Here is a 25,539-nt window from a genome sequence, read left to right as displayed (position 1 = left end):
ATGCAACACAACGGATCTGAAGCCGCATACCTCAGTGACAGTGTCGTCGAGTTTGGCATCCTCGTGCTCAATGCTCTCGCTTTTTCTCCGACCCTGAGCCGACCATAGGCTTGCCTTCAAAGAACTGTGTGCAAGAAATGGTGGAATTCATTGTCAAGTGCAAGCCTGCCAGTTCAAGTCTCGTCAAATCAACAAGACTGTTTCAGTTATTTAAAACTCACACTGTAAGAGCAAAAAAAAACACTTCAATTGTTGCATGGTTTTAACTAAAAAAACATAAAGGAGGAAATAAATATAACATCCACTGATTTCTTCCTTAGTAATACTCAGTAATGGCACGAGTTTACTTGCCAGAATAACATAATATACAAATGTGTGTAAAATACTAAGTCTTAAAAGCCAGGCCTAGAGAATGCATTAGCTTGAGTATGCATTAGCACAACATTGACTTTGCAGTGATAGCTGTGTATGTAATTTTTTTCTGGTGTAAACCACCTCATTATCAACAATGATTGACAGATCAGGAAAAGTGAATGGACCAAAAAGCCATTTTAATGTTTTGTAGCAGAAGAGCTTAAAGGGACACTGAGGAGAGCACTATTAATATTTTTTTTTATAGTAAAATCCGATAGTTCGGCATGTCATGGCTTTGTTGGCACTTGGCCGGCAGCGAAAGATGCATTTATTTCTAAGAAATTTGGATTCGAAGTTGAAAAAGTTTTTCCCGCCGCTCTGATTCAAACTTGGGATTCTCCTATGACGACACAGGACTAAGTGACGTGAAACATGACGTGCACATGACGTAGCGCAGACTCCGTGATTTCTGGCGGCCAGCAGTGCGGCCTAGCAGCAGCCGAAAAGAAAGCTACCGCCGGCCGCACGTTGAAGGCATCTATCGGCTACTGCGGCCGTCGCTACAGTCGCTTCGATTACGTTTGCACTGGCATTTTGCCAGCGTTACGATGGATCTCGTTCTCGAAGTCGTCAACGAAGTTCTCGCAAATAGACACCTTTAGCATACCGTGTACCTTGTTACCGCTAGCGGAATACCGGGAGCCCGCCTACCGCCGGAAAACAGGCGCTGATTTGTCCCGATGCTTCAGGAGCGTGCGTAGCTGCCGGGCACGTGGCGCCATCTGGAGACGTCAAGGAGATTTGCGCATGCATTGGCTGCGCCTCAGTGATTCATGGTTTCTCGGCTCCTGGTGTTGCTAGAACCATTCGTTCTAGCAACACTGTTTTGTCCTATGATCTCATCACGCTCGTACTTGCGAGTTTGGCCTGTGGCGGCGATACCTGTATTTTGGTTCTTGCTCTTTTCTACCTTACAAGAGTTTTGTTGTCAGTATGAGTGGCGTTTTTGTAATCAGGAGCTGGTATTCTGTCGATACAAGCCAACTTCAATTTCTCCTCAGTGTCAAAATGTGACGACAGTGGCAAGAGCGCACTATCCTACTCAGCATTTATCAACAGAATGAAGCTTGACTGCCAGTTCAAAGAAATAAAACATTAAATCTGCTCCTGTGGCCCAGTTACTTTTCCTGCCGATAGTACAGTGTTCATGGTAGGACTCTGCTTGCCACTCCTAATAACATTTGGCTTTCATTAGCTAGACACAGCTTTGGTTTGGCATTTAGCAGTGTTCCAAACCTGCATAAGCATTAATTTCTTGATTTCAGGTTTGTTAAGCCTTTACTATCCATGGTAAAACAGCGCGGAAAAAACACGAGGACGGAACAAACACGACAACACGAGCGCTGACTTTCAACTGACGATTTATTACGCACATGTGTACATATATAGCATTCCCGCCAAACATTAAACAGAACAAAAAAACACTGCATCATCACTGAAAATATTAAATCGACATATCTACAAATGCATGCTCCAAAAAGGTGATTTCGCGGTTAGCTAGTGATAATGAGGGCTTACTAATGCATGCTGTACCCCCTTTGTCAATGTGATATGCCTCTACTATTTCCCTTACTATCTGATCCTTATGTTTGAAGATGACGGATGTCTGATGAAGCAATGGGGCGCACGTGTGCTCAGGTTGCCTGCAGTGAAGCGCCAAATTCGAACCGGCTGCCTTGTCCAAAGAATTATGGTGCTCCCTCAGGCGTTCGTTTAGGCATCGCCCAGTCTGGCCAACATACCACCCACCGCAAGAAAGGGGAATCTTATACACAACACCCTCGATGCACTCAACCCTCCTCTCTATGTGTGCTGTGGTACAACCACCACCGATCCTCCTTCCTAGTAGGGCCTCTCGCTTCCGCTGCACAGCTCGGCAAATGTTGCTTAATTTTCTGCGAGACGAAAATACCACATCAATTTGAAATGGTATGTTGGCCAGACTGGGCGATGCCTAAACGAACGCCTGAGGGAGCACCATAATTCTTTGGACAAGGCAGCCGGTTCGAATTTGGCGCTTCACTGCAGGCAACCTGAGCACACGTGCGCCCCATTGCTTCATCAGACATCCGTCATCTTCAAACATAAGGATCAGATAGTAAGGGAAATAGTAGAGGCATATCACATTGACAAAGGGGGTACAGCATGCATTAGTAAGCCCTCATTATCACTAGCTAACCGCGAAATCACCTTTTTGGAGCATGCGTTTGTAGATATGTAGATTTAATATTTTCAGTGATGATGCAGTGTTTTTTTGTTCTGTTTAATGTTTGGCGGGAATGCTATATATGTACACATGTGCGTAATAAATCGTCAGTTGAAAGTCAGCGCTCGTGTTGTCGTGTTTGTTCCGTCCTCGTGTTTTTTCCGCGCTGTTTTACCATGGATAGTAATAACCAACTTGCCCACCTTTCTGTACTTCTAAAAGCCTTTACTATTTTATAAGTAAAAATGCGTGCTTAATACAGACAAAAAGCTTACTCCCTCAGATCACTTCAGTGCAGCCAACTCTTGGCCAAGACACAAGAACCGACCACAAGTGCTGCTGCCTTTGATCTGTGTCAGTATACGGTCAGAATGCTTTCGAATGTCTTTATAGTAGACCTGGTTTCTTTCAGGTATCCTTAAAGGGTCAGTCTACTCACTGAGATGAGTGTAAAAATAATGGCATATTCTGGTAGTTGGCACCCTATAACATTGATAACGAGGGAACTGCTCCCGGTTTAGGCAGGAATTTATATTTTATTTCGGCGTTAAAAGTCGCGTAAAAATGCATGGTGGCGACCCCAAACGTTCATTTTGTTCAAGAAGGTGGTAGTCTTTTTTTGTAGAAGCATAAGTGAATATACTACGTACCATTTGTATGCCCCAATGTCAGAGAAACGCACGTTTTGTTCTAGTAAACTGTAGAACGCATACCGTTCGCTTTTTTTGTAAATCACATGAATATTTATAGTTACACGTACGCAAAACGCAGGCACATTCCCACTTTTAGTTCAGTGTATGCTAGCAGAGACACAAAAATAAACTCAGCCTATAGTGGCGCCATCTGGTTGTCAGCACGGGAACCATTGCTGTAAACAAACCGACTCTCCACTTAAGCCTAGGAGTGGCAGGATCGTCACTAATTATTAAAATAAAGCAAATTTATCTCTTATATGATTTATTATAGGCGAGATGAGACGAAGCGAAAGACTGGCGCCCCATTTATGGCCAATGAACGCACTGAAAAAGGCAGCAACAACGAGAATTCAGTCCGAAGTTAGAGGTCCGGCTTCGACGGGTGCCGCCATGTTTGTTGCCGTGCGGCGGAAATCCAGATGGTTGCCAGATGAGACTACCATCTCAAACAGATGTGTTCCCACATCAATAAATTCTATTTTAAAATGTTCTAGCGCACTTCTTGGCACCACAGCTGGCTAAACGGTAATTTGAGTAAAGAGCTATCGGTTGCCGCAAAGAAAATATGGTCGATAAAATTCAGTAGACTGACCCTTTAAGGAGCACTTTTGTTGTCTGTGCCTTGATCTAGTTTGGGAACCTTTGTACATATGAAATTAGTTGCATTATTGCCAAAAATTTATATTTCTTATTTTATACTTTCTGCCTCCTAAAATTCTTAGTGCCAAAATATCCTGTCTCTAGTAATGACTTTCAGCAGTGCCTTTGTATGTTGACAATGACTTAATGAGATAGCCTCCTTGCTCTGCGAACTAAGAATTCATTCCTCAAATCAGATATGAACTGAACAACAAATATATTCAATTCGTATTCAAAATTTCGAATATTCGTACACTCCTGCAGATTTGTTTCACATTTTAAATTCATGCTGGTGTGATGAAGCCGAGCCTTCACGCATGCTTAAATAACCATGCACGGTTCTTCAGATCATTATAAACCTTCAGAAGCTGTGTCCACATGTGTGGACAAAATCTCGCCTATATAAGGGGAAATTTCCACAGATGTGCAAATGATGCTCTCAAGTGTTAAAATAAACCTTGTGCAAAAAAATATCGAGTCAGGCATCCAAAATGAAAACAGGAATCTATTTTGTTAAACTGATGGCTGCATGTTTTACGGTAGACCTGGTATGGCTCCAGTGAGTGTCAATTTTCATTTGCTTGTTTTGTAAGCATAAACGTTTCGAAGAGTGTAAAATATGCTGATTTGTTTACGTAACAACCCGCTGTGACAGGAACGAGCCAGAAAAAGTACAGCTGATGTGGATATCATGATGTGGATGTCATGATGTGGATACATGTGAACCCGAGAGAAACTGCGTAGTAATTAGGTACTCAATGGCAAAGGCTGGAATTTTTTCTGTGCAGTCCTGACATGCTCCTCATGAAAATTTGAAATTATGGAATTTTTTCCCCATTGGATCATACTTCATGCCTGACGGAGGTAATAGTTGTATATGCAGTTCTGGCTTTCAGAGTGCAATGTTTACCTTGTTCCAAGAAATCAGGAGTGTATAAGAGGGGTTATGGAAACATATTAGCACGTTCCTGTTTCTCTGCAACAAAAGATATCCTGTACCTATGTATTCTCTGCTCCACTATGAAAACACGTGAAACTTCTTTGTTTTGGGTAGATATGAGCCAATGTGCTTGCTTTTGCTCAACAGTGTTTGCAATAAGACAACGTGAATAGCTTTTACGGTTGATAGGGACAAGCAAAACCAGTCAGAGGTGTGAAACAGCTCAACAAACAGAAACTAAGCCTGTTTACTGAGCTTTCATGTGCCAGCTAACTCCACCCCTGCACAGGCTAAAACAATCATGCATTGAGGTGTAAGTGCTTAATGAAAAAAATAAATTATAACAGATTGCCGAAAATACTCCTGAGCTCTTCACTACGGCATGGCTCACATCTTGCAGCGTTGTTCAAGCACATAAAGGTCCATTCAACTACAGGCAATCACGACAGATTGGCCATGACTAAAAGGCATCAACATTTTAAAAAAATCACCATGGCTTTCCACTAAGACGTCTACATGCAAATTTGTACTGCCCGATTTTCACCAGAGGTGAACAAAACAGGGTGAACAAATGATTAGTTAATGAATAGCAAAATAATTTTTCGTTTGTTGTTTTCATAAAGACAGGAAGGACTATCCTCAGCATTATTTTGTTTCCCTTACAAAAAGAACTCAGTTCAACACACCTTTCCACAACATCTGTACTTCAATCACAGAGCAGCACTGTTCTTGGCTACCACTGAGAATTACAACATGAACTGAGCAAACATTTGTACCTCTCAGCAGCTGCCGCATCGGAAGTGAAAGAATGGTAGTCTGGTGAAAAAAGATCCGTGTCTGATCCTGTGCGGACAGCTGACGACCTGGCCACGTCCGAAATTGAAACGGCAAAAGAAGCAGCCGTAGATGAAGCATTTCTCACATCTGAAACGGAGAGCAGGACTCTGAGCACAATCTCACATGAAATAGAATCATCTAGAGAAATACTGAACAATGTTGAAATTGAAATAACAGTGCAAGGACCAGTAATAACCAGGTAAGTTTCAACAGGCTGTTTGCTTTACACTGAAAACCAAATTATCCTTAAGATTTTCTTCCTTTTTATTAAAAATTTGTAACCAACTGCTGGAAAGTCCTTGCCTCATTTTTCAGACCTGTAGAGACCTAAGTGATGAGGGCAATCAACAGCAGAAAGCGTCAGTGAGCTTATGGCACTTTCTTAGACATGCAAGGCCATTTCACGCCAAGTTAGGTGGTGGATATCAAATTCGCAACTTGTGACCAAACACTCAAAACTCATGAATTCATTCACTTACGATCACTTATGAACGTGTGGACACAAACTCATAACTGACCTGTGGAAGTTAGTATTCAGCTGGGCAAAAGCTAGATGGTCACACTCAAAAATTCATGATAAAAAATTCCTTCTTCATACAGCTAATGACAGACTGTTCTAGAAGAAATAGCCCATCCATGGCAACTATGCTCCTTCTCATAAATCCACAGAAGTGACCTTCTTCACCAATGCCTTTGGAAATAGGCTTCCTAGTGCCCCAACAAATGCGCCTAACCAAACCCTATTTTAGTGCCAGCCACACTGCTCACATTGCAATGGGCCCCTTTGGACACTTGAGTTTGTTAACCCATCACAGTGCAGCGCTACTAATGGGGAGTGGTGACTTGAGTCATAGCAGAGCCGCAAAAGAGAACAAAAAAAATGGAGGGTATGAATAAGCTTCGCCTCAAGGATATGACACGGTGTAGAATTGGACATTCTCTATTTAACATTCATAGATCCCTGGGAGTCCTCACACCCCTCCTGGTGCAGTGGTGCAGAGGTTAAGCAATGTGCCACTGTTCTGCGATGCTAGGTGCCCAGGTTGTTCTTTCTGGGCGACCAATCATTAATTTAACTGCCACCTGCGACGGTGGGCAGTTCGCTCACTATCCGGAGGGCAGGTTGCGATTACGCTGCAAGGTCACATGACCTAGGTGGACCACCTGCCTCCTAGGTTGCTCTCTGGGAACCACCTGCCGGAGTCATGTTGCTGATTTTTCGTTCACAATGCTGACACCGGGTTTTCTGGACAATGGGGCCTCTGACGCTAGTATTGCGTAAATAAAGGCAGCAGTCACCTAGCCTGTGCAGACCTAGCACAGCCCGTGCATGTCAGGTGTCAAATTGTGCCTTGAGAGTAAACAAGAGAGGCGTGAAACAGCCTGCCAGCTCCTCAATATAATATCTGAAGCAATGCTATCATCCCATCCGCTAAACACAAACAGCAGTACTTGATAAGTGGAAAACCAGCAGAAAGGATGAGCTCACAAGCAGGAGAAGTACACACGACAATGCTGGAAACCAAAACAAACTAATGACGTCCTGTGACAGAAGATCGTTTTTTATGCCGTGGGAATAAAACCGGGCTTTGCAGGAGAGGTAGGCGATGGTGCTGATGCAGAAGGCAGCCTAGTCTGAACGAGGCTGAATGTGTAGAAAGATGCCCAAAAAGAAGCATAGTGTTGAAGAAGCGTAGCTTGTTGGGCCAGTCGGTGCATGGTAAGTGGAAAACCAGCAGAAAGGACGCATTCACAAGCAGGAGAAGTACACAGGACAAGGTTTTCCACTTGCCATGCACCGACTGGCCCAACAAGCTATGCTTCTTCAATAGCATCACTTGAGCTTGTCACCACTGAGGCGAAACACGTCATTCTCTGATTGGCAAAATTTAGGAGACAATGCTCTACAGAAACGCAACAGGATGAATGACCTGCAAAAGCTCACTGAAGCATAGTGCCACATGCACAATGGCAAGCTAGGGTAGAAACAAAAGGAAAAAATAGGTACCTATTAAAGATGAAGAATGCTATCCCAGACCTGCCACACTGCAGCTCTCCTTGGTGAATGGAGGCTTTCACAGAACATGGTAGCTGAGTGCTCAGTCTGACAAAGAGGCTATGCCACATGGCACATAAAATAAATTCAAGTGATAGTGTTAAAAGACAACCCTGTCAAAAAGACGTGGCAAGACCTTTCAACGATTGGGTGGGTACACAACTACATTGCACAGTCAGAGACACAGGAAACAGTGTACCAAGTGCTACAACATGCAGGAAGAACAGCATGGCACAATTGCTGAGATCGAGGTTGTTTTCAACTACGTAATTCCAACACTACTCAAAGCCCTAGAAGAAAGGACAACCTAACACTGAGTACCCAATGACTCCCAGGTCGCCTAAAGGGCAACCTCGGAACTTGCAATCACAGGAAACTCAGACACATATGTAAATTCAGAGCAGCCGTCACATTTTGATGGATGAAATGACAAAGACCCGTGTGCTGCATGATGCCAATGAACGTTAAAGACCCCCCGGTCGTCGAAATTTCCCAGAGCCCTCCATTACGGTGTCCCTCATAGCCTGAGTCGCTTTGGGACATTAAAACCCCATCAACCAAACCATGAATCAAACCAAATGTCATAAGTTCACATTTATGTGGTTACCATGACTCACTCAGCAACAAAAAGGCCCCCCAAATTGTAAAGGGCATTTAAATGTAAAATATTAAGGTGCACAATTGTACAAGTCAGCTACTTGCCACATCTAAAGCACACCATTATCAGCAACCTCTTAAACGTCTCTAAGCTTCTTAATCGTACATTTGATGACTAACAGGGGCACAGAGAAGATGAGATGAACTCATGCAAAACATTTTTCAAGTAAAGCAGCGCACAAGAAAGATTCACATAAAAAAAAAAAAGGGCGTCACACATGAATGAACACAGGTGCACTTGCCTTCTAGGGTGACTGCAGCAAAAACCCGTCGCTTGTAAGGCACAGCACCAGCCTCGAGAGCCTTGCACACATAGCTATCCAAAAAGGACAATGTCGTGTCAACCTGCAACAGGAAACACTTTAAGACCCCCGGTGTGCTATGCAGGGAGACTCGAATTGGATCAAACCTGTCAGCTACAGAGCTCTGGCAGCACCCTCAAGATACCATGCCACAAGAACCGCATGGATGCTTGAGTTTGTTTTAAACGGTTGGCATAGCAAGTTTAGAGTAGCAGCCTGAGATGCCCAAATTAGTTTCTTATAATAAACAGAATAACTATACAATGACCTCAACTATGAGAGCTGCTTGTGTGCAAGTGGTCACATTATATACATAGGGCCCTTTGTTTTAGGGCAAAGCCCCATTTTACCCGATTGCCCCCCCAGGAAGACTTCCTGACAATCAGGTTTAACCTAAATTCTACCCGACAATGTACCTTGAAGACAACAGTGTTCTGGCGAGACCTGGTGTTTTGAGCTGACTGTTTCAGTTTCAGTTTTCAGTAATGGACTGAGAACGCTTCCTTGTGGCACGCCCGATGTAACGTCAGGGAGAGGAGAGGAATAATTATTGACAACAGTGAACTGCTAGCGATTAGAAAGAAAGTTACGGACCCATGACAAAGTTAAAGAATCTAATTTGAGCGCAGAAAGCTTAGATATTAGTCGGCAGTGTGCTATCCGATTAAATTCATTGGCAAAGTCCAAAAAGACGCAATCAGTTTGTAAGTAACTGTTCATGTTGAAATGTAGGTCAGTAGTACGCTCAAATAACTGCGTCTCACAGGAAAAACCTTTTCTGAAACCATGCTGCTTAGAGGAAAAAAAAATGATTAGATTCCAGGTGATTGCAGATGTACGATGTGAAAATGTGTTCAAGCACCTTGCAACAGATGCATGTAAGTGAGATGGGGCGGTAATTACTCTAGCCCATCTAGCTTTTGTAGGTTTTACCTCTGTCTGCAACTCCTTGTTTCTTTGTGTTTTTTTTTCCATGTAGGGAGACATCTGCCTGTTTGCTAAGGATTGCTGAAAAGCCTCATACTCAAGAAAAAAGGTAAAAAAAAGGCTGCTATTGCCTTTGAAGAGTAGTGTGTCCCCTATTACGCAAGTCACATACGTGGCAACCCACACGTAATGTCTTCTTTTATTCGTGTCACAGAAAAACCTGCATTCACAAACCGATGAAATCATGCTGTTAGCTTTCATGTTGTTGATCTTATTAAACCGCATTTCTTTGTTGAGTCGCATGGAGTGACAGAAACCTAATTAGCTGCTTGGTGCTCTGGAATCGATCGATGTGTGGCGAGGCAAGAGGAGGAGGAACCATTTTATTCCAGTTGTATATTAAGCACCCACAATGTCCATAGCTTAGTACATGGTCACCCCACCATAGCAAGAATTGAAGCAGCCCGGTATGCCAAAAGCCAATAGTAATGAGATTTTCTTCACACTACGTCAACAGCGGAGTGAACAAATATATGTTGCTGGAATTTTCAACTGTTCTGGGAGACAGTTCACAGCACATTCAGTCTGTCTATGTGATACAAGGAAAGCGTGAAGCAAGCAGTCATTTCTGCTATCAGTGCTGTTCAACACTGCCTTTAGCACACTTGCCCACACTTGCCTTCCCTGTCTGCTGACCCTCAGTTCTGTGCTTCACATAACTATGCAAAACAAGTTTATCAACGGGCTTGGCTACAATTTATGTCGAACACTAAAGCAAAACTACTGAAGAGCTTGGAAATGCAATGTGGTCCCTTCCAACAATGCTCGCAACACTGCATTTTATCCTAAGCACTTTGCTCACCTTAAAATCTGACTCAGTCTGCTCTCTACTGGAAAGTGCATCCTCTTTACTGTGAAGAAGCTCGTTCAGGTTGAGAAGTTCTCGAGTCCTCTGCAGAGAAGAAAAAAGATACAGCAGCTAAAAGTGCAGTAAAACAGATGAAGGAGCGCAGCTTTTTATGAACTAAAGGGCTCAGCATACTATACAGATTATCAAGATTTTCTTTTTTTTTTTTTGCTTTGCAAACCTGCAAAACATAGCTGAGAGTTTTATGGTTCATAGTTTTAAGGGGTAAATTTAACGTCCCAAAGCGACTCAGGCTATGAGGAATGCCAGAGAATTTCATGTAGCAAGCTGCAAGAACATTCTATGGCGGATGAGCTAAACATGCGAGATGGCTCAGCAAATTACATTGTATAACACGCTAAGACTGTATTCTTTCTCAGTTGTAAAAGTAAATACAGTTCATATACATCATTAAGCATTACTTTAAGAAGCAACTTCCATGGCATAAGACACTCCAGGAAAGAAAATCGTCAACCTCAAGAAATGAAAAAAAAAAAAACGAACACTTTCAGCACTAAAGTTGCCACTCAAAGTCAAAGCATCAGTCTTCCTGCAATCAGGTAAAATCTTTGTTGTGATGCTTTACTTGCCTGCTTAAGGAGTGGTGGTGCGTCAGAACAGGTGAGACAAGTCAGCGTTCCCTTGTCATCTTGAAGCGGGTGCTTCCAGCTGAGTAACAGCTTCAACAATGACGAGAGGATACACAAACACAAAGAGCCGTGACTTTTAGAAGCTTCCAGAAGGGACATCAACTTGGAAGTGGCCTCTGAGAAGGATAAGCAGCTGGGTGTGGTTTCTGGCCTGACCTCTCCAAGTGCCTGGGAAAAAACAAGCATAGTAGTATTTACAGTTCAAAGACCAAACATGTGCAAACCTGCCAACTCTCGACAAAAACTGAGATAACTGTTTTAATGAAACTCAGAGAAAACCTTCGCTGTTAACTTGGCTGGCTACATCAAGTGGAAAAGGCAACTTATGAGATGATAATTAAGAATAGTCTGGTCCAGTATGACAGACTATTGTATATTGTGCTTTTATTTCCAAATAACAGGGATTCATATGCAACCAATGAATGCATTGAAAATTACGATACAGCAATACACAACTCGCCCAACTCCAAACCTCAGAACTTTCGTCGCCAATGATATCACAGTAATGGACATATACAAGTTTCTGAGCCCTTCTTTGGTTTCATTCAACTCATCCATGGAAGCCTAGCAATACTGCTTCTAGAGACAGCCTGCTAAAATATGTTGTTAAGACTGCTCAGGTGTCACTTGTGCAGTTTTGATGAAGCATGTGATGCAATGTGATACAAAAGAAAAAAAACGGCACAGATAAATGTCATGTAGCAGTACAAAGATGACCAAAGATACATTTTATCCAACATCACTGGTACATCCCTGTTTGCCTGTATGGGCCTCTTCATACGAGTTCCTTGGTGGCCTAACCAATCATGCGTCCAGTCTCTGCTCCACACGTCCATAAGCCTAACAGCACTGCTCTCAAGCTTTCGTGGGTTATTAACTAACACCATTAGGGGTGTGCGAATATCAAATTCTTCGAATACGAATCGAATACGAATACTTGGATCCGAATATCGAATCGAATATTGAATAATCAAGGACAGATGCATTTAACCACTACAAAACATTTATTTGAGCACCCAAGAACATCACAGTTCAACTATAGATGATTAAATGAACACAAAAGGTGTGTGTGGCTTTGAAGAGTGGAAATATCAGAGAAGATGACTGGTACAAAGCATTGATTAAGGCTAGCTTGACATCAGCACGAACGCGCGTTGCTGGGATGAACATAAAAGGTTGTCGTGAAGGAAAACCTGCTGCTCCACATGGTCACATGGTCAGGCAGAAGTAGTTCCCTTCTAGCTGGAACGACTCCTCCAGCCACAGAAAATGCCCTCTCAATTGGCACTGAACTGGCACGTATTGCGAGGTACTTCGTGCACAGCTCTGACTATACCAGCTTCGCAGGTATAAGCACAAAGAAGCTCACCAGCGCAGTCAGCTACGGCATGGCCCTTGGAGGAAGGAATGCGCATTGCTCTGGGCGCCGCCTTGTTGTTATGTCTCTGTCAATAGGGCTTGCGGACCGAAATGAACGCAGGTGCTCACAATGAATATTCGGCTAGATACGAATATTTGCGTAGGGTCGAATATTTGAGACAACACGAATACTTGGTTTTCGAATCGAATACGAATACTAAAATATAATACTCGAATTATATTCGAAAATTTTGAATATTCGCACACCCCTAAACACCATAGTTTGATGCGAAGTTGTCTTTGGTGTTGAGAATTTTAATTCTCTAAAGCCAGCAGAATGCCAAGAATTCAAGCATTTAATTACATAAACCCTGGTTCCTGACATCAGATTTATCCTGCAGGCTAACATAGCTTGTGAAGTGCATGTCACTAAAATACATACGCAGATAACAGCCGCCGCTGACAAAGGAGGTACAAGTGTAAGACATGGTCCCCTCAGCTGTTCGTGCTTCTTATCTATCATTTCTAAAGCACTACAGTGCTGGTTTTTCAATGCAAGGTCAAAACTCAAATGCAATGAACATTTTATCTGACTTTAACACATCAGAAGATCTTGTGTTTTCTTACTGTTACACATAAAGAAGGATTATCAGTTCTTCACAATAAAGCGTATAATGTAAACAAACTTTGCCTCTTGAAGCATGTGCAGGTGATTGCTAGGTATTATATTAAAGACAATACGCAAAGACCAATTACAGACAATGAACTTCGGAAAGTGACAAACATGAAGCCAGGACCATAGAAAAGCTCTGTATCACTGAATTGTTTGAAACTCATATATGGCTCAGAAACAGACTTGCAAACCAACCGCTATGAAGCGACAATACTATATTGGCGCCAACAATAATGCTATACAGTGGTGCTAAATATCTGATCCTTTCCCAGAACCAGGGGGCCTGAGCGAGCCCCCCCCCCCCCCCCCCAAGTATTCTTCTTCATCATCATCATCATCATCAGCCTGACTACACCCACTGCAGGGCAAAGGCCTCTCCCATGTCTCTCCAATTAACCCTGTCCTTTGTCAGTTGCCGCCACTGTATCCCCGCAAACTTCTTAATCTCATCCGCCCACCTAACTTTCTGCCGTCCCCTGCTACGTTTGCCTTCTCTTGGAATCCACTCCGTTACCCTTAAGGACCAGCGGTTATCTTGCCTTCGCATTACATGCCCTACCCAAGCCCATTTCTTCCTCTTGATTTCAACTAAGATGTCATTAACCCGCGTTTGTTCCCTCACCCACTCCACCAGCTTTCGATCTCTTAACGTAACACCTATCATTCTTCTTTCCATAGCTCGCTGTGTTGTTCTTAACTTAAGCTGAACCCTCTTTGTTAGCCTCCACGTTTCTGCCCCATAGGTGAGTACCGGTAGGATACAGCTGTTGTATACTTTTCTCCTCAGGGATATTGGTAAGCTACCATTCATGATCTGAGAGAACCTGCCATATGCGCTCCACCCCATTCTTATTCTTCTAGTTATTTCCCTCTCATGATCCGGATCTGCGGTCACTACCTGCCCTAAGTAGACATATTCTCTTACTACTTCCAGCACCTCGCTACCAATTGCGAACTGCTGTTCCCTTGCTAGGCTGTTAAATATTACTTTGGTTTTCTGCATGGTAATTCTTAGCCCCACCGTTCTGCTCTGCCTGTCTAACTGATTGATCATGCTTTGCAGTTCTTGTCCTGAGTGGTTTAGAAAGGCAATGTCATCAGCGAATCGCAAATTACTCAGGTATTCTCCATTAACTCTTATCCCCAATTGTTCCCATTCCAGTCCCCGGAATACTTCCTGTAAGCAGGCAGTGAAGAGCATTGGCGAGATCGTGTCTCCTTGCCTGACACCTTCCGTATTGGAATTTTATTGCTGACTTTATGGAGAACTATAGTAGCTGTGCAATCGTTATAAATATCTTCCAATATTTTCACATAGCACTCTTCTACACCCTGATTCTGCAATGCCTGCATGACAGCTGATGTTTCTACTGAGTCAAATGCTTTCTCGTAATCAATGAAGGCTATATATAGGGGCTGGTTATATTCTGCGCATTTCTCTATCACCTGATTGATAGTGTGAATGTGATCTATTGTCGAGTATCCTTTACGAAAGCCTGCCTGATCATTTGGTTGACTAAAGTCCAAGGTTGTCCTGACTCTATTAGCGATTACCTTAGTGAATACCTTGTAGGCAACGGACAATAAGCTGATTGGTCTGTAATTCTTCAAGTCCTTGACGTCTCCTTTCTTATGAATTCTTATGGGGGGTTTAACCTCTGCACTTCCTGTTTCATTTATATATAAATTTAAATGTAAATGCCAATTTACATGGACTGACCCCCCCCTCCTCCCCATATAGAAAACGTGGGAGTGGGGGGGGGGCTTCTGAACAGCCCCCCCCCCCCCCAAGTTCCAGCGTCCCTATTCACATTTCTCAACTAGCTAAAGAATTTCTTCTCAATCTCACATAAGCAAACAATGCCAATCATGTACGCTTACCTGCAGCCTGTAGATACATGCAAGTGTTCATGTGTAAAGGCTTCTAACACTGAAACATGCAGGACGACATGGCAGAGTCTGCACACTGGCACCTAATGGTATGTAAAGGAATAACTAAAAGTTTCTCCAGAGGTGCACTAACCCAGGCCAACAGCATCACAAACGACGCATTCTCCCCAACACAGCTGACATCTGCCTTCAGCAACTCTGGCAGTATGCAAGGCAAGACTCCATCCTCTGCAATGAGCACAAGAAAGATTTTATGCATACATATATCAGTATGAACCGAGCTCTGAAAAACCCCCAATTATTCCATGCAATCATCCTTTAAATGACTTCATCCACTGCAGTGGCACGTCACAGAGCCCCACACCGTCTAAATTAATTTGGATTCATTCACTACAGTGTACCTCATAGCCCATGCATTGTTTTGGGATGTTAAACACCGCATACCCCAGACCACCTGAGTGATTTACCTTTGCTGAAGACGTTGATGAAGTCAAGGACCGTCTCCTCTGCTACATGACTGGGTGCGATGGCAAGCAAATTTACAAAAGTCATTGCACACCACCGGACGTCACCTGAATATGTGTTGCGAGTGAAGGAGGCCATGCCAAATGCACAAATGTTGCAGTTGTTTAGCATTTCAATACTACTATGGCCTCAAAAACAATTTAAGGCCTAACTTCAGTAGAGGTTTGCCTAAATCTGCAACAAATCAATACAAAAGAGCACTTTGTTATAAGCACATGATTGTGTGTCCATAATATCAATACCTCAAAGTACTACAGCACACAACTCCACTGATGGCTAGATAAAGATCAGTAAAGATCAGAAGCTGCCTTCTAGCTGTTCAGATGTGGAAGCACAAAAAAAACCACTGAGCAGCAAACACAGTGCAACAAACGCAGTGCACTTCTCAAAGGATATAGCTTCAGCAGGTAGATGATCTTTTCACACACGAATGAGCGCACCGAAGAATCCACAGCCGCTGAGGTGTACTTCAGAATTCGGTTTACAATGGCTGCGACATTAGTTTCATTAGCCATGGTAACAAGAAGGTTAAGTGTCTGAAAAAACAAAACAAAAGGAAACATCGCAACTGAAAACTGACATGCACATAGTAAGTTGAAATTAACAATAATATTCCAGTTTTCAATCTGGCTGCTACAGCAATAACGACGACGTCCTCGGCTACCTACAGCTGCCGTGATTTTCTTCTTTTCTTTCTTTTCTTTATTCAATACTGCAAACCTTATACAGGTCCAAGCAGGGTGGGTAAAAGGGCAAACAAAACAATAACAAAGTTAGTAAGCATCAAAGTGTGGCGAAAGGCAATAAACAATCATTCCAGTCCGTTACTGTGCGAGGAAAAAATGAAAACTTGAATAAATCTGTTCATGTAAAATACGGCGTCAGAGAATTAGGATGATGGTGGCGTGTATACCTCGATGTTGAAAGCGACAGATATGGGGCAGGGTTAATAGCTAATTCTTGTTTCCCAAGCAAGTAAAGAAATTCCAAGCGTAAATTTTTTCTTCGTTGTGCAAGACACTGAACACCATTAACCTGCATTATTTCAGAGGGTGAGTCATACGGGGAAAATTTAGAGTAAATAAACCTTACAGCTTTTCTCTGTACCCTTTCTAGGCGAGTGATATTGTATTTAGTAAATGGGTCCCAGACAACGCATGTGTATTCGAGTTTCGGTCTAATTAGTGAATTTTAAGCAAGTAATTTTACGCTAGGGGGAGAAGTTTTAAGCTTATGTCTTAAGAAGTATAGTTTGCGGAGTGCGGAAGAGCAGATGTTATCTATATGTAAATTCCATGATAAAGTGTTAGTAAGTGTGACACCCAAATACTTATAGTTAGTCTCTTCCAGCAAAGGCGACGAACCTAGCCTGTAGTTAAAAGAAAGCGGTAGCTTCAGGTGTTAGTAATAAGCTACAGCTACAGAGTCGGTAGCTTCAGGTGTTAGTAATAATTCTTTCAACATGTCTTAGTGTTATGCTCATTCCTTGCCATCTAGAACAAAATAAAAAGAAAACCTTACTTTAATCCGGACACTTTCATCAGGGTGATGAAGACAATCGATGATGACATCTTGGCACGTTACAGCTTCTGATGGACAACATTTTGCAAGCACCCGTTCTAGTGCATCAACACCTGCCAGAAAATTACAAAGTCATTAAACTACTATTTCATACAGTTTACAGTATTGCGATCATTTGACAGTACAACACATGCAAAAAACTCGCAGATGCAATAAAATGTCGGTACGCAGTGTAGAAATAAACGAAGCACGCTATTCATTCTAAGAGGAATCAGGCATTCTCTATCAGAAATGAACAAACATTGTTTGAATATTAGAATGCACACTAGTGTCCACTACCAGCATTTACATACAATAGCTGTAATTTAAATTAGGCAAGGCATGAAAAAGGTTAGAAGACAATACCGTGCCACATTTTCTACTTTTGTCTGCTCCTGTACATTACATGATTAGGCACTTTGTGGCTTGATTATGCTAGCATTTATCCGAGTTTGCATTTGCAAATTTTACAAGGTTTGTATAAGTGGCATGGACAACCAGGCAGTGTTCTACCTGTTTGCTTTAGACAGAATAAACTGTTGCCACTGTACTGTTCAGCACAATCATTTGATATCAAATGGTATTCAGTTCCACTTTACCATCTCATTCATACATTACGGCAGAAGCAGTAACTTATAATTGTTACTGAATCAACAACCTTTAACAAAACACTGAAAATAACTGCATTCAATTTTTGTTCTTAGTAAAATATGATTGTTTGCCTGTTTGTGGCTTTGTTGAGATTCATTTGCTGGCAAAAGGTGTAATGATTCCTGAAAAATTCAAAGTCAAACTGGAATATTCTTTCCTGCCTCTTGACTCAAACTTGTGGCATCAATGATGATGTTGAAAGAATTATGGGCTCCGTGATTACTGGTGGGAGGTGGATGGCAGTGTGGTGTAGCCTCAGAGATACACACGTGCACAAAAGAAGTCTTTACAGTTTTGCTTGTGAAAACGGCCGGTGGCACTGATACTTGCACTCCAGTTCTAGGCCTTTCCTAGCAAAGTGAAACTCCGTTTTCTGCGAAAGCAATCCCTTCATCGTTTGAATAATCAGTTGACCAAAATCCTCTTAAGCTGGAGAGCGCCCTTATGACTGCATGTGGACATGCCAGTGACACTCAGCTAGACTAAGGATGTAAAGTACAATGAAATGTGGAACAATCTAGAAGTGCACACTACAACAAGGAAGTTATCTTCAATGACTTTTTGCCCTAGCACCATGTCTATGGTAGACGATACTTACCATTAGAAAATAAAGCTTCTGCGTTTCATACAGTAGACATGAAAATGAGATTTCAGTTCGAAATGGAGGAATATTTGTTGTTCCTCACCAGAGTAATTCAGGTCAGTGCTGTTTGAATGAAGCATCCTCGCAATGCAAGCTACTGCACTTTTTTCAAGGGAGCTTCCACTTGCCAACACCTTAGATAATGTGTTCAACGATTCCCACAGGATTGCTGAAAGAATCAAAGAAGAGGTGTTAATTCAGTCATTATGCTGCGATGGCAACAGAGCACAACATGGAAACCACATGATATAAGAAGAAAGGGGGTGTATGCTGTAACGACTAGTGCTGCAAAAACAACACTGAAAACTACATGATATAAGAAGAAAAGAGGTGTATGCTGCAACGACTAGCGCTATATAAAACAACAATGTCAGTAAGGCAATTAATGCATATCTGTACAGAGCATGCTCCACAGCCTTTTCTTGAGTAGACAAGTGATCACTTTGGCAAAGAAAAATGCCCATAGTACACGCTACAAAAAATATGCTAGCTTCTGTGTAAACATGTATTGCAAGTGTATGAGTCATAAAAAATTACTTCTGGAGTACCACCATGTTGCATCCTAGGGCGTTTGACTTTCAGTTAAGTATTTACACATCAGTGACAATATGATAGTTAGGCAAAAGACTAAGTCTGCCATGTTCACATTTGGTATTACTTTTTTTGTTACGAAAGCAACATTCCAACAGTCAAAGCGAGACCTCAGGTGGCCGCCATAGCTACGCTGACCTTGTTTCAATTGGTCGAAATGGTCGCAACGTCACAGTGCGCGAATTTCAAACGGGGCCAATTGTACTTTGGCTAGTAACCATGCAACCAATTAAAGGAATCGTATAGTGGTGCTCCAAGTAAGTAGGACTGAGTTGAGTTAATTGCTTAGTTAACCTTTCTAGTCAGACCAGGTAAATAAATAAAACCAAGTAGAAAACAGGTCCAGTTGGGGAATCGAACTCCAGTCTCCAGAGTGTAAGACGAGCATGCTAACCACTCCGCCATGCCAGCTCGATGGTTTGGAATGAACAAAGGACCGTCTAGTGAATACCTTGTCTTCATCACTCCCACCGAGATATGTGAGACAGATACATTTCCTTTCCTCAAAAACCAATTTACCGACAAGCAAGGCGTAGAGCCGAACGGCGATGGCGTTCTGTGGACTCCCTGGCAGCGTTGCAAGACACTGTCGCATTCCACTCTTAGAAGCGAAGCTTAACATCTTAACCACACATCAGTGACACAAGCAGCAATACCGCGCTTAAGGCTTTCACCTCACCGCACTTTAGGTCAAAAAAGTGCACCCCTGAATTTTTTTTTTTTAGATTCAGCCTATGCTCTGAAAAAAACCTAATGCGAACTCAAGCAAAAATGAAGCCATAAGCTTTCATACCAAATGTTCCTTCATGTCTGAATATAAGAGACACCGAGCACAGTGTTAAGAATATGCAATGCGGTCACATTCAGTAAACAACCCAGAGAAAGCTATGCTGTAATGCATAAAAAGCAATGACGGATGATTAGTGAACAATGGGAAGTGACATTCATGAGCTTTAAAGCTTAGTCAAGTATATAAATATGTTCCAGCACAATATACACAAGTTATGCTCACCTGTAGCAGAACCAAGTCATCAAGCTATTCACTGCACCTGATGCAAAAATCACAAAGGCCGTTATCTGTGCTGAGGTTAGTGTTTCTCAGAATAACGTAGTCACTTATAAGCAGATATCCATCACGTAACACCAAGGAAATAGAACAAGCTTAAGACCAAGCTCACGTTAAGGCTCGGTAATCAACGTAAAAGATGCAAGCAACATACCATAATAGATGGTTTGATTAACCACCCTTGAGTCCAGAATCTCCTTTACTGCAGCTAGGACCTTTTCTGTTTCCCTAGAAAACAGCACAAGAAAAGTTCAATGCATAGCAACAAAAATGCTGCAGGTTACGTGTACCAAGCATAAAGTTGGTACTCAAAGTATAACATGCCTGCTGACCAGAAAACCTTCCTGCCGCCTTGCTTTTGTTTTAGGAAACTTTGAAAAATTTAAGTCTGAATGATTTGAACTGAGTCATTTGGCAACAGCACTTCATTTTATCATACGAAAGATATTACTAATGCTGGCACAATTTTTCCAGATGTCTTCCAACACTGCTTGCAGATTCTAGCAAGGTCAAGCTGACAAGAGTACACAATTCTACAATAAATTAAGCTTTAAGGTACTCGCCAGTCATACCTGTTACTGTAGAACCCTGTGACCATGACAAAATGTTCGGTTTTCCATAACTGAACCATTAGGGAATTAACTGCGCTACGTTTATACTATAAAAGAATTCATTCAGACATACAAAGAGCAATTAAAAACATCCCAGACATGAAAAAAATTTGAAGGGTGGTCATTAATACAGTGCCATCATTGCATTGCAGGCATTGCGGAATCAGGGTGTAGAAGAGTGTTATGTGAAAATATTGGAAGATAGCTATAACGGCTGCATAGCTACCATAGTCCTCCATAAAGTCAGCAATGAAATTCCAATAACAGGCAGGGAGACACGATCTTACCGATCCTATTCACCGCCTGCTTACAGGTGGTGTTCCGAGGCCTGAATTGGGAAGAGTTGGGGATAAGACTTAATGAAGAATACCTGAGTAATCTGCGATTCGCTGATGACATTGCCTTGCTAAGTAACTCAGGGCATGAACTGCAAAGCATGATCAATGAGTTAGAGAGGCAGAGAAGAACGGTGGGTCTAAAAATTAACATGCAGAAAACCAAAGTAATATTCAACAATATAGCAAGGGAACAGCAGTTCGCAATTGGTAGCGAGGTGCTGGAAGTAGTAAGGGCATACGTCTACTCAGGGCAAGTAGTAACCACTGATCCGGATCATGAGAGGGAAATAACTAGAAAAATACCAATGGGGTGGAGCGCATATGGCAGGTTCTCTCAGATCATGAATGGTAGTTTACCAATATCAAGAGAAAAGTATACAACAGCTGTATCTTACTGGTACTCACTTATGGGACAGAAATGTGGAGGCTAACGAATAAGGTACAGCTTCAGTTAAAGACAACGCAGAGAGCTATGGAAAGAAAAATGATAGGTGTAACGTTAAGAGATCGGAAGTGGGCAGAGTGGGTGAGGGAACAAACACGGGTTAACGACATCCTAGATGAAATCAAGAGGAAGAAATGGGCTTGGGCACGGCACGTAACGCGAAGGCAAGATAACCACTGGTCCTTAAAGGTAACGGAGTGGATTCCAAGCAAAGGCAAGCGTAGCAGGGGACAGCAGGAAGTTAGGTGGGAGGATGAGATTAAAAAGTTTACGGGGATACGGTGATCGCAACTGGCGCAGGACAGGGTTAATTGGAGAGACATGGGAGAGGCCTTTGCCCTGCAGTGGGCGTAATCAGGCTGATGATGATGATGATAAATACAGCTAGCAACACTTGCTCTGTATTGAGCTGCATGTGGCCCAGTGCGCTGAGAATGGTCAGTTGAAGCCAAGGTGCCGCAATTCCTCCGAACTCATAGTCACTGTGTACCCTCTTCAGCCTCAGCTGGCTCAGGACATCCAGCAGCGGAAGGCTCAGGTGATGACCGACTGCGCTGCTGCTGTCCTGTTGAAACAAGAATACGAACACAAGTTCAACACTACTGTAGCAAAAGTTGAATTCAGTTCAGAAAAGCTCCCCACCTCCCTTCCCTCTAAAGAGCTGCTAATATAAATCCAGTAAAAGGTAAAGCTCTTACACCCTGGAAGACATGGATAACTAAAAGCGCAAAATCAAATGCTATGCAAGAAATAATCCAGCTTTTCTCGATACGGTATATTTAGCGGTTGGATTTTTACAGTTCTAGGGCTTTTTTCAGTATTTACTTCACAACTCCGTTTTCGTTTTTTTTTTCAGCGATTATTATTTTCTACAGATGAATCGCTGTTTTTTTTTTCTCGGTCAGCTTTTTGCAAGCCTGAGCATTCGACTTACTAGTAATTAACGCACAAGTGGTCCTCAATTTTTAGTAAAACACTTATATCTGCGTTCACTAAACGAAATCCTACTGCCAAAAGAAAAAGCAATGGAAGACAAAATAAGGAACGGCAAGACAAAAATGCAAGTAGAAGTTGATTTCTGAAAGGTTTCTAAAAGCCTGTCACTGAGCTCTTGCGCTAGGTTGTTCAAGAGAGCAGGGCGGTACTTAATCCAGTGGTGCCCTGTCTCAGTACGCCTCTGGCATCCATGTTTCAATTTCCTCCTATGGCTGAGTGTAACTCCTATGCAATAGTGAGCAACTCTGACATGCATGTCATGGATGCTGATTTTTTTTCACAAAAACCGAATTATGAAAGTTTAATTGAGAGTAGTTATTGTTCTTTCGGTTGACACTGCAAAGTTCAGCCCCTGTGTATAGCATTGCTCTAGAATGCTCCATAACTCTCATCATTCCTTAAACAATGCTGCTCAATCAACCTTAGTCAAGTCCGCCATTCAATTTGGAGAAAAGGTATTAAACTTGAAATCGAAAAAACAGTGTGCATTGGCAGTATTAGTTTAAACTGACCAGCAGATCGAATGATAGCAGTTAAAACACCTAGCTTAGCAACCAAATATTGTACAGTCTGAAATATGGTAACAAGCACATTACAGGATCAGGAATTCTGGAACATTGCCGTCAAATATCTACAAGCTAGCATTAAGTGAAAGAGTATGCTGTATAAAGACAATCACACCTTTGCGCATGCCTGGATGCATTGAGCTGCTGACGAAACCACGTTTATTTCAGAGTCCGCAAGCCCTTTTTCCAAGACCGGCAGTGGTGCCATCGGAATTTGACTGGAACCACACTGGGAATGGCAGTGTTGGAGTGCTAAGAGAGCTGCTTTCCGCACAGCAGAACTGGAAAAGTTGAAAAAAAAAGAAAGCCGACTCTAAATGAACGAAGCGCTACATTTACAACACCTTGTTTTAATCAGCAGGTGTTGAAGGAAGCCCCTAAAACGAAAAAAAAAAAATCTTCTTTTGACGGCAGCATCCTATGGCAACAATGCGGGTGTAGTGGAATAAGCATTACAGCCTGGTCAACGGACTACAACTTATTCACAAGTACAAAGCTACAGGTATGGAAGCATATGATAATGTACTGACTTAAGGTTCCAGACTGTCTAATTCGAAGTTGCCCTGTTTTGAAAACTGTAGAATGAGCATGCTGTCTACAGATAGCTAACCTTGATTTTTTTTTTCTCCCTTTCACTTCACCTGTTATTTGAAAGTTAATCGGAGATCACAAACTGAAGATTTCAGAATGACGCTGCAAAGCTGACCTTTGGTTAGAACGAATAGTAACATGCAAATGTTATGCTACGAGTATCCCATGACACTGTGTCAGTGATGAGATGTTCTTTAACTTTTGTGTGCAATCTCCAAGGGTGCAGACATCAATCAGTCTTGCCCCACCCTGTAAGCACATGAACATCGTGACACTAGAATACTGAGCCTGCAATTCACAATGCTTATTTCCAGTTTGCATCTACACACACCAGGTGGAGTGCAAACACAATTCTCAACAAAAATAATCAGCCACAGACTCACGTTAGATTCTTTAGAAAAAAAAAATTAACGGTCCATAACAAGCCATTTGAAATCCATGATACAAGCATATATGCTCAGAGATTATTTGTTTAATATATCTCGCCTAGCTTTCCACTGAAGTCCAATTAGCAGGATACAAAGCAGCCATTACTAAATGTTAATGAACGTACACTCCCTTTCATACATAGCAGTCAATGCCACAGAGGCTGTGGAAGCACTGCACCCACAAAAACATCCTACTCTGCCACGTATCAATTGTTCTTCTTGAAGCCTCAGTGAGTTTCTGGAGGAAAACAAATAACGGTATAAAGGGAAGCGACAACAAAGGAAATCACAGTTGAAGCAATGAGGCAGTCAGTGTTCAGGCCCTCTGGCTGTAATTTTCTTTCGGTGTGAACTACCTTTCAGGCACGAAAGGCGTCAGAGCGATTCACCCCACCAGCATAGCGCCATATGTCATTCTTACTTCTCAAAGTCTCGATGAGTCGCAGGATGAAAATGTGGCAAGATTTGAAACAAAGTCAATGAGGTCGCCAAGCATGGCACTTAAGATCTGTCGCAACAAAATATGCCTGTGTTCACTTTGGTTACATGGCGAACTACTCTTTGGGGGCGCCTGCGTGAATAAGAACACTAGCTTTGGCAGCCAGCGTTTCCTTCTATGTATGAAATGAAGTATAGCTTTTAATATATTTTTGCACTGATATTTGAATGCATTTTTTAACTTACATCAAATAAACACACACTACGAAATATGCTCCAGGACAGAATGAAAGATTAACACAATAATACATTGCCTTTAAAATATATTACATTAGCTGAGTTCATTAGATTTTCCTTTCTCCTTCCAACAAAAATTCTGCCTTTTCATTTGATACAACAGCTTGCGAAATGAGAGCTGCATGAAAAGTACAAGCAAACTTAGAGCTGGGATAATAAGAAAGCGTATCCTCCAGAATAAGCATGTAGCACTGAGATACAGCTACTCACATATGCCCAGGTCTGCTGAATTGCACTTATTGAGTTGTCAAAAATACTGTACCACTGCACTGCTTAAAATGAAATACTATGCAGAAAAAGTGAATACAGGAACTTCTATGAGCCCAAACTCAAGAACAAGTTAACAATCTACTTCAGCTACATTGCAAGTAGTGCTACAGGTCATGGTTTCACTTATCACAGGAAGTGCTTATCGCATGATGGCCTTAGCTGCCCATGTGCCATTAAACCCATCACAACAACTTATCACAGGTGACGGAAGAATACCCCAAAACGTTATAGAAGAACATAATTTGTGCACACAAGATGCTTACAAATATTGAAAAGAAATAAATGCCCATTCAAGAGATGCACCAACTAGCAAGTTTCACCCACATACAGGTGGTGAGAAGATTTCTGTTTTGACAAAGAATTCAGGAAAC

At 42.1% G+C, this 25,539-nt stretch overlaps 1 protein-coding gene across 3 annotated transcripts in view; it reads right to left on the bottom strand.

The window, feature by feature from the left end:
- LOC149339560 (AP-4 complex subunit epsilon-1-like) overlaps positions 1-25,539 on the bottom strand; it is a 31,796-nt gene that overhangs the window by 5,245 nt on the left and 1,012 nt on the right. Inside the window, exons 6-18 of one of the 3 annotated variants that reach the window (XM_089548279.1) lie at positions 23,260-23,425; positions 21,981-22,147; positions 20,343-20,416; positions 18,575-18,700; positions 17,199-17,311; positions 16,076-16,213; positions 15,620-15,734; positions 15,286-15,380; positions 11,171-11,398; positions 10,536-10,625; positions 8,687-8,789; positions 5,671-5,818; positions 31-124 (exon numbers count right to left, since the gene is read on the bottom strand). In XM_089548279.1, the coding sequence (XP_089404405.1) occupies positions 31-124; positions 5,671-5,818; positions 8,687-8,789; positions 10,536-10,625; positions 11,171-11,398; positions 15,286-15,380; positions 15,620-15,734; positions 16,076-16,213; positions 17,199-17,311; positions 18,575-18,700; positions 20,343-20,416; positions 21,981-22,147; positions 23,260-23,425 (1,657 nt within the window). Of the gene's footprint in view, positions 1-30; positions 125-5,670; positions 5,819-8,686; positions 8,790-10,535; positions 10,626-11,170; positions 11,399-15,285; positions 15,381-15,619; positions 15,735-16,073; positions 16,214-17,198; positions 17,312-18,574; positions 18,701-20,342; positions 20,417-21,980; positions 22,148-23,259; positions 23,426-25,539 lie in introns of all 3 variants that reach the window. The other 2 variants (XM_089548281.1, XM_089548280.1) reach the window with 2 other exon arrangements.

Source organism: Amblyomma mixtum, chromosome 6 (genome assembly GCF_055824585.1).
Source record: "Amblyomma mixtum isolate Tamu chromosome 6, ASM5582458v1, whole genome shotgun sequence".
Taxonomy (NCBI): domain Eukaryota; kingdom Metazoa; phylum Arthropoda; class Arachnida; order Ixodida; family Ixodidae; genus Amblyomma; species Amblyomma mixtum.
This window is presented reverse-complemented; position numbering and strand designations above follow the sequence as displayed.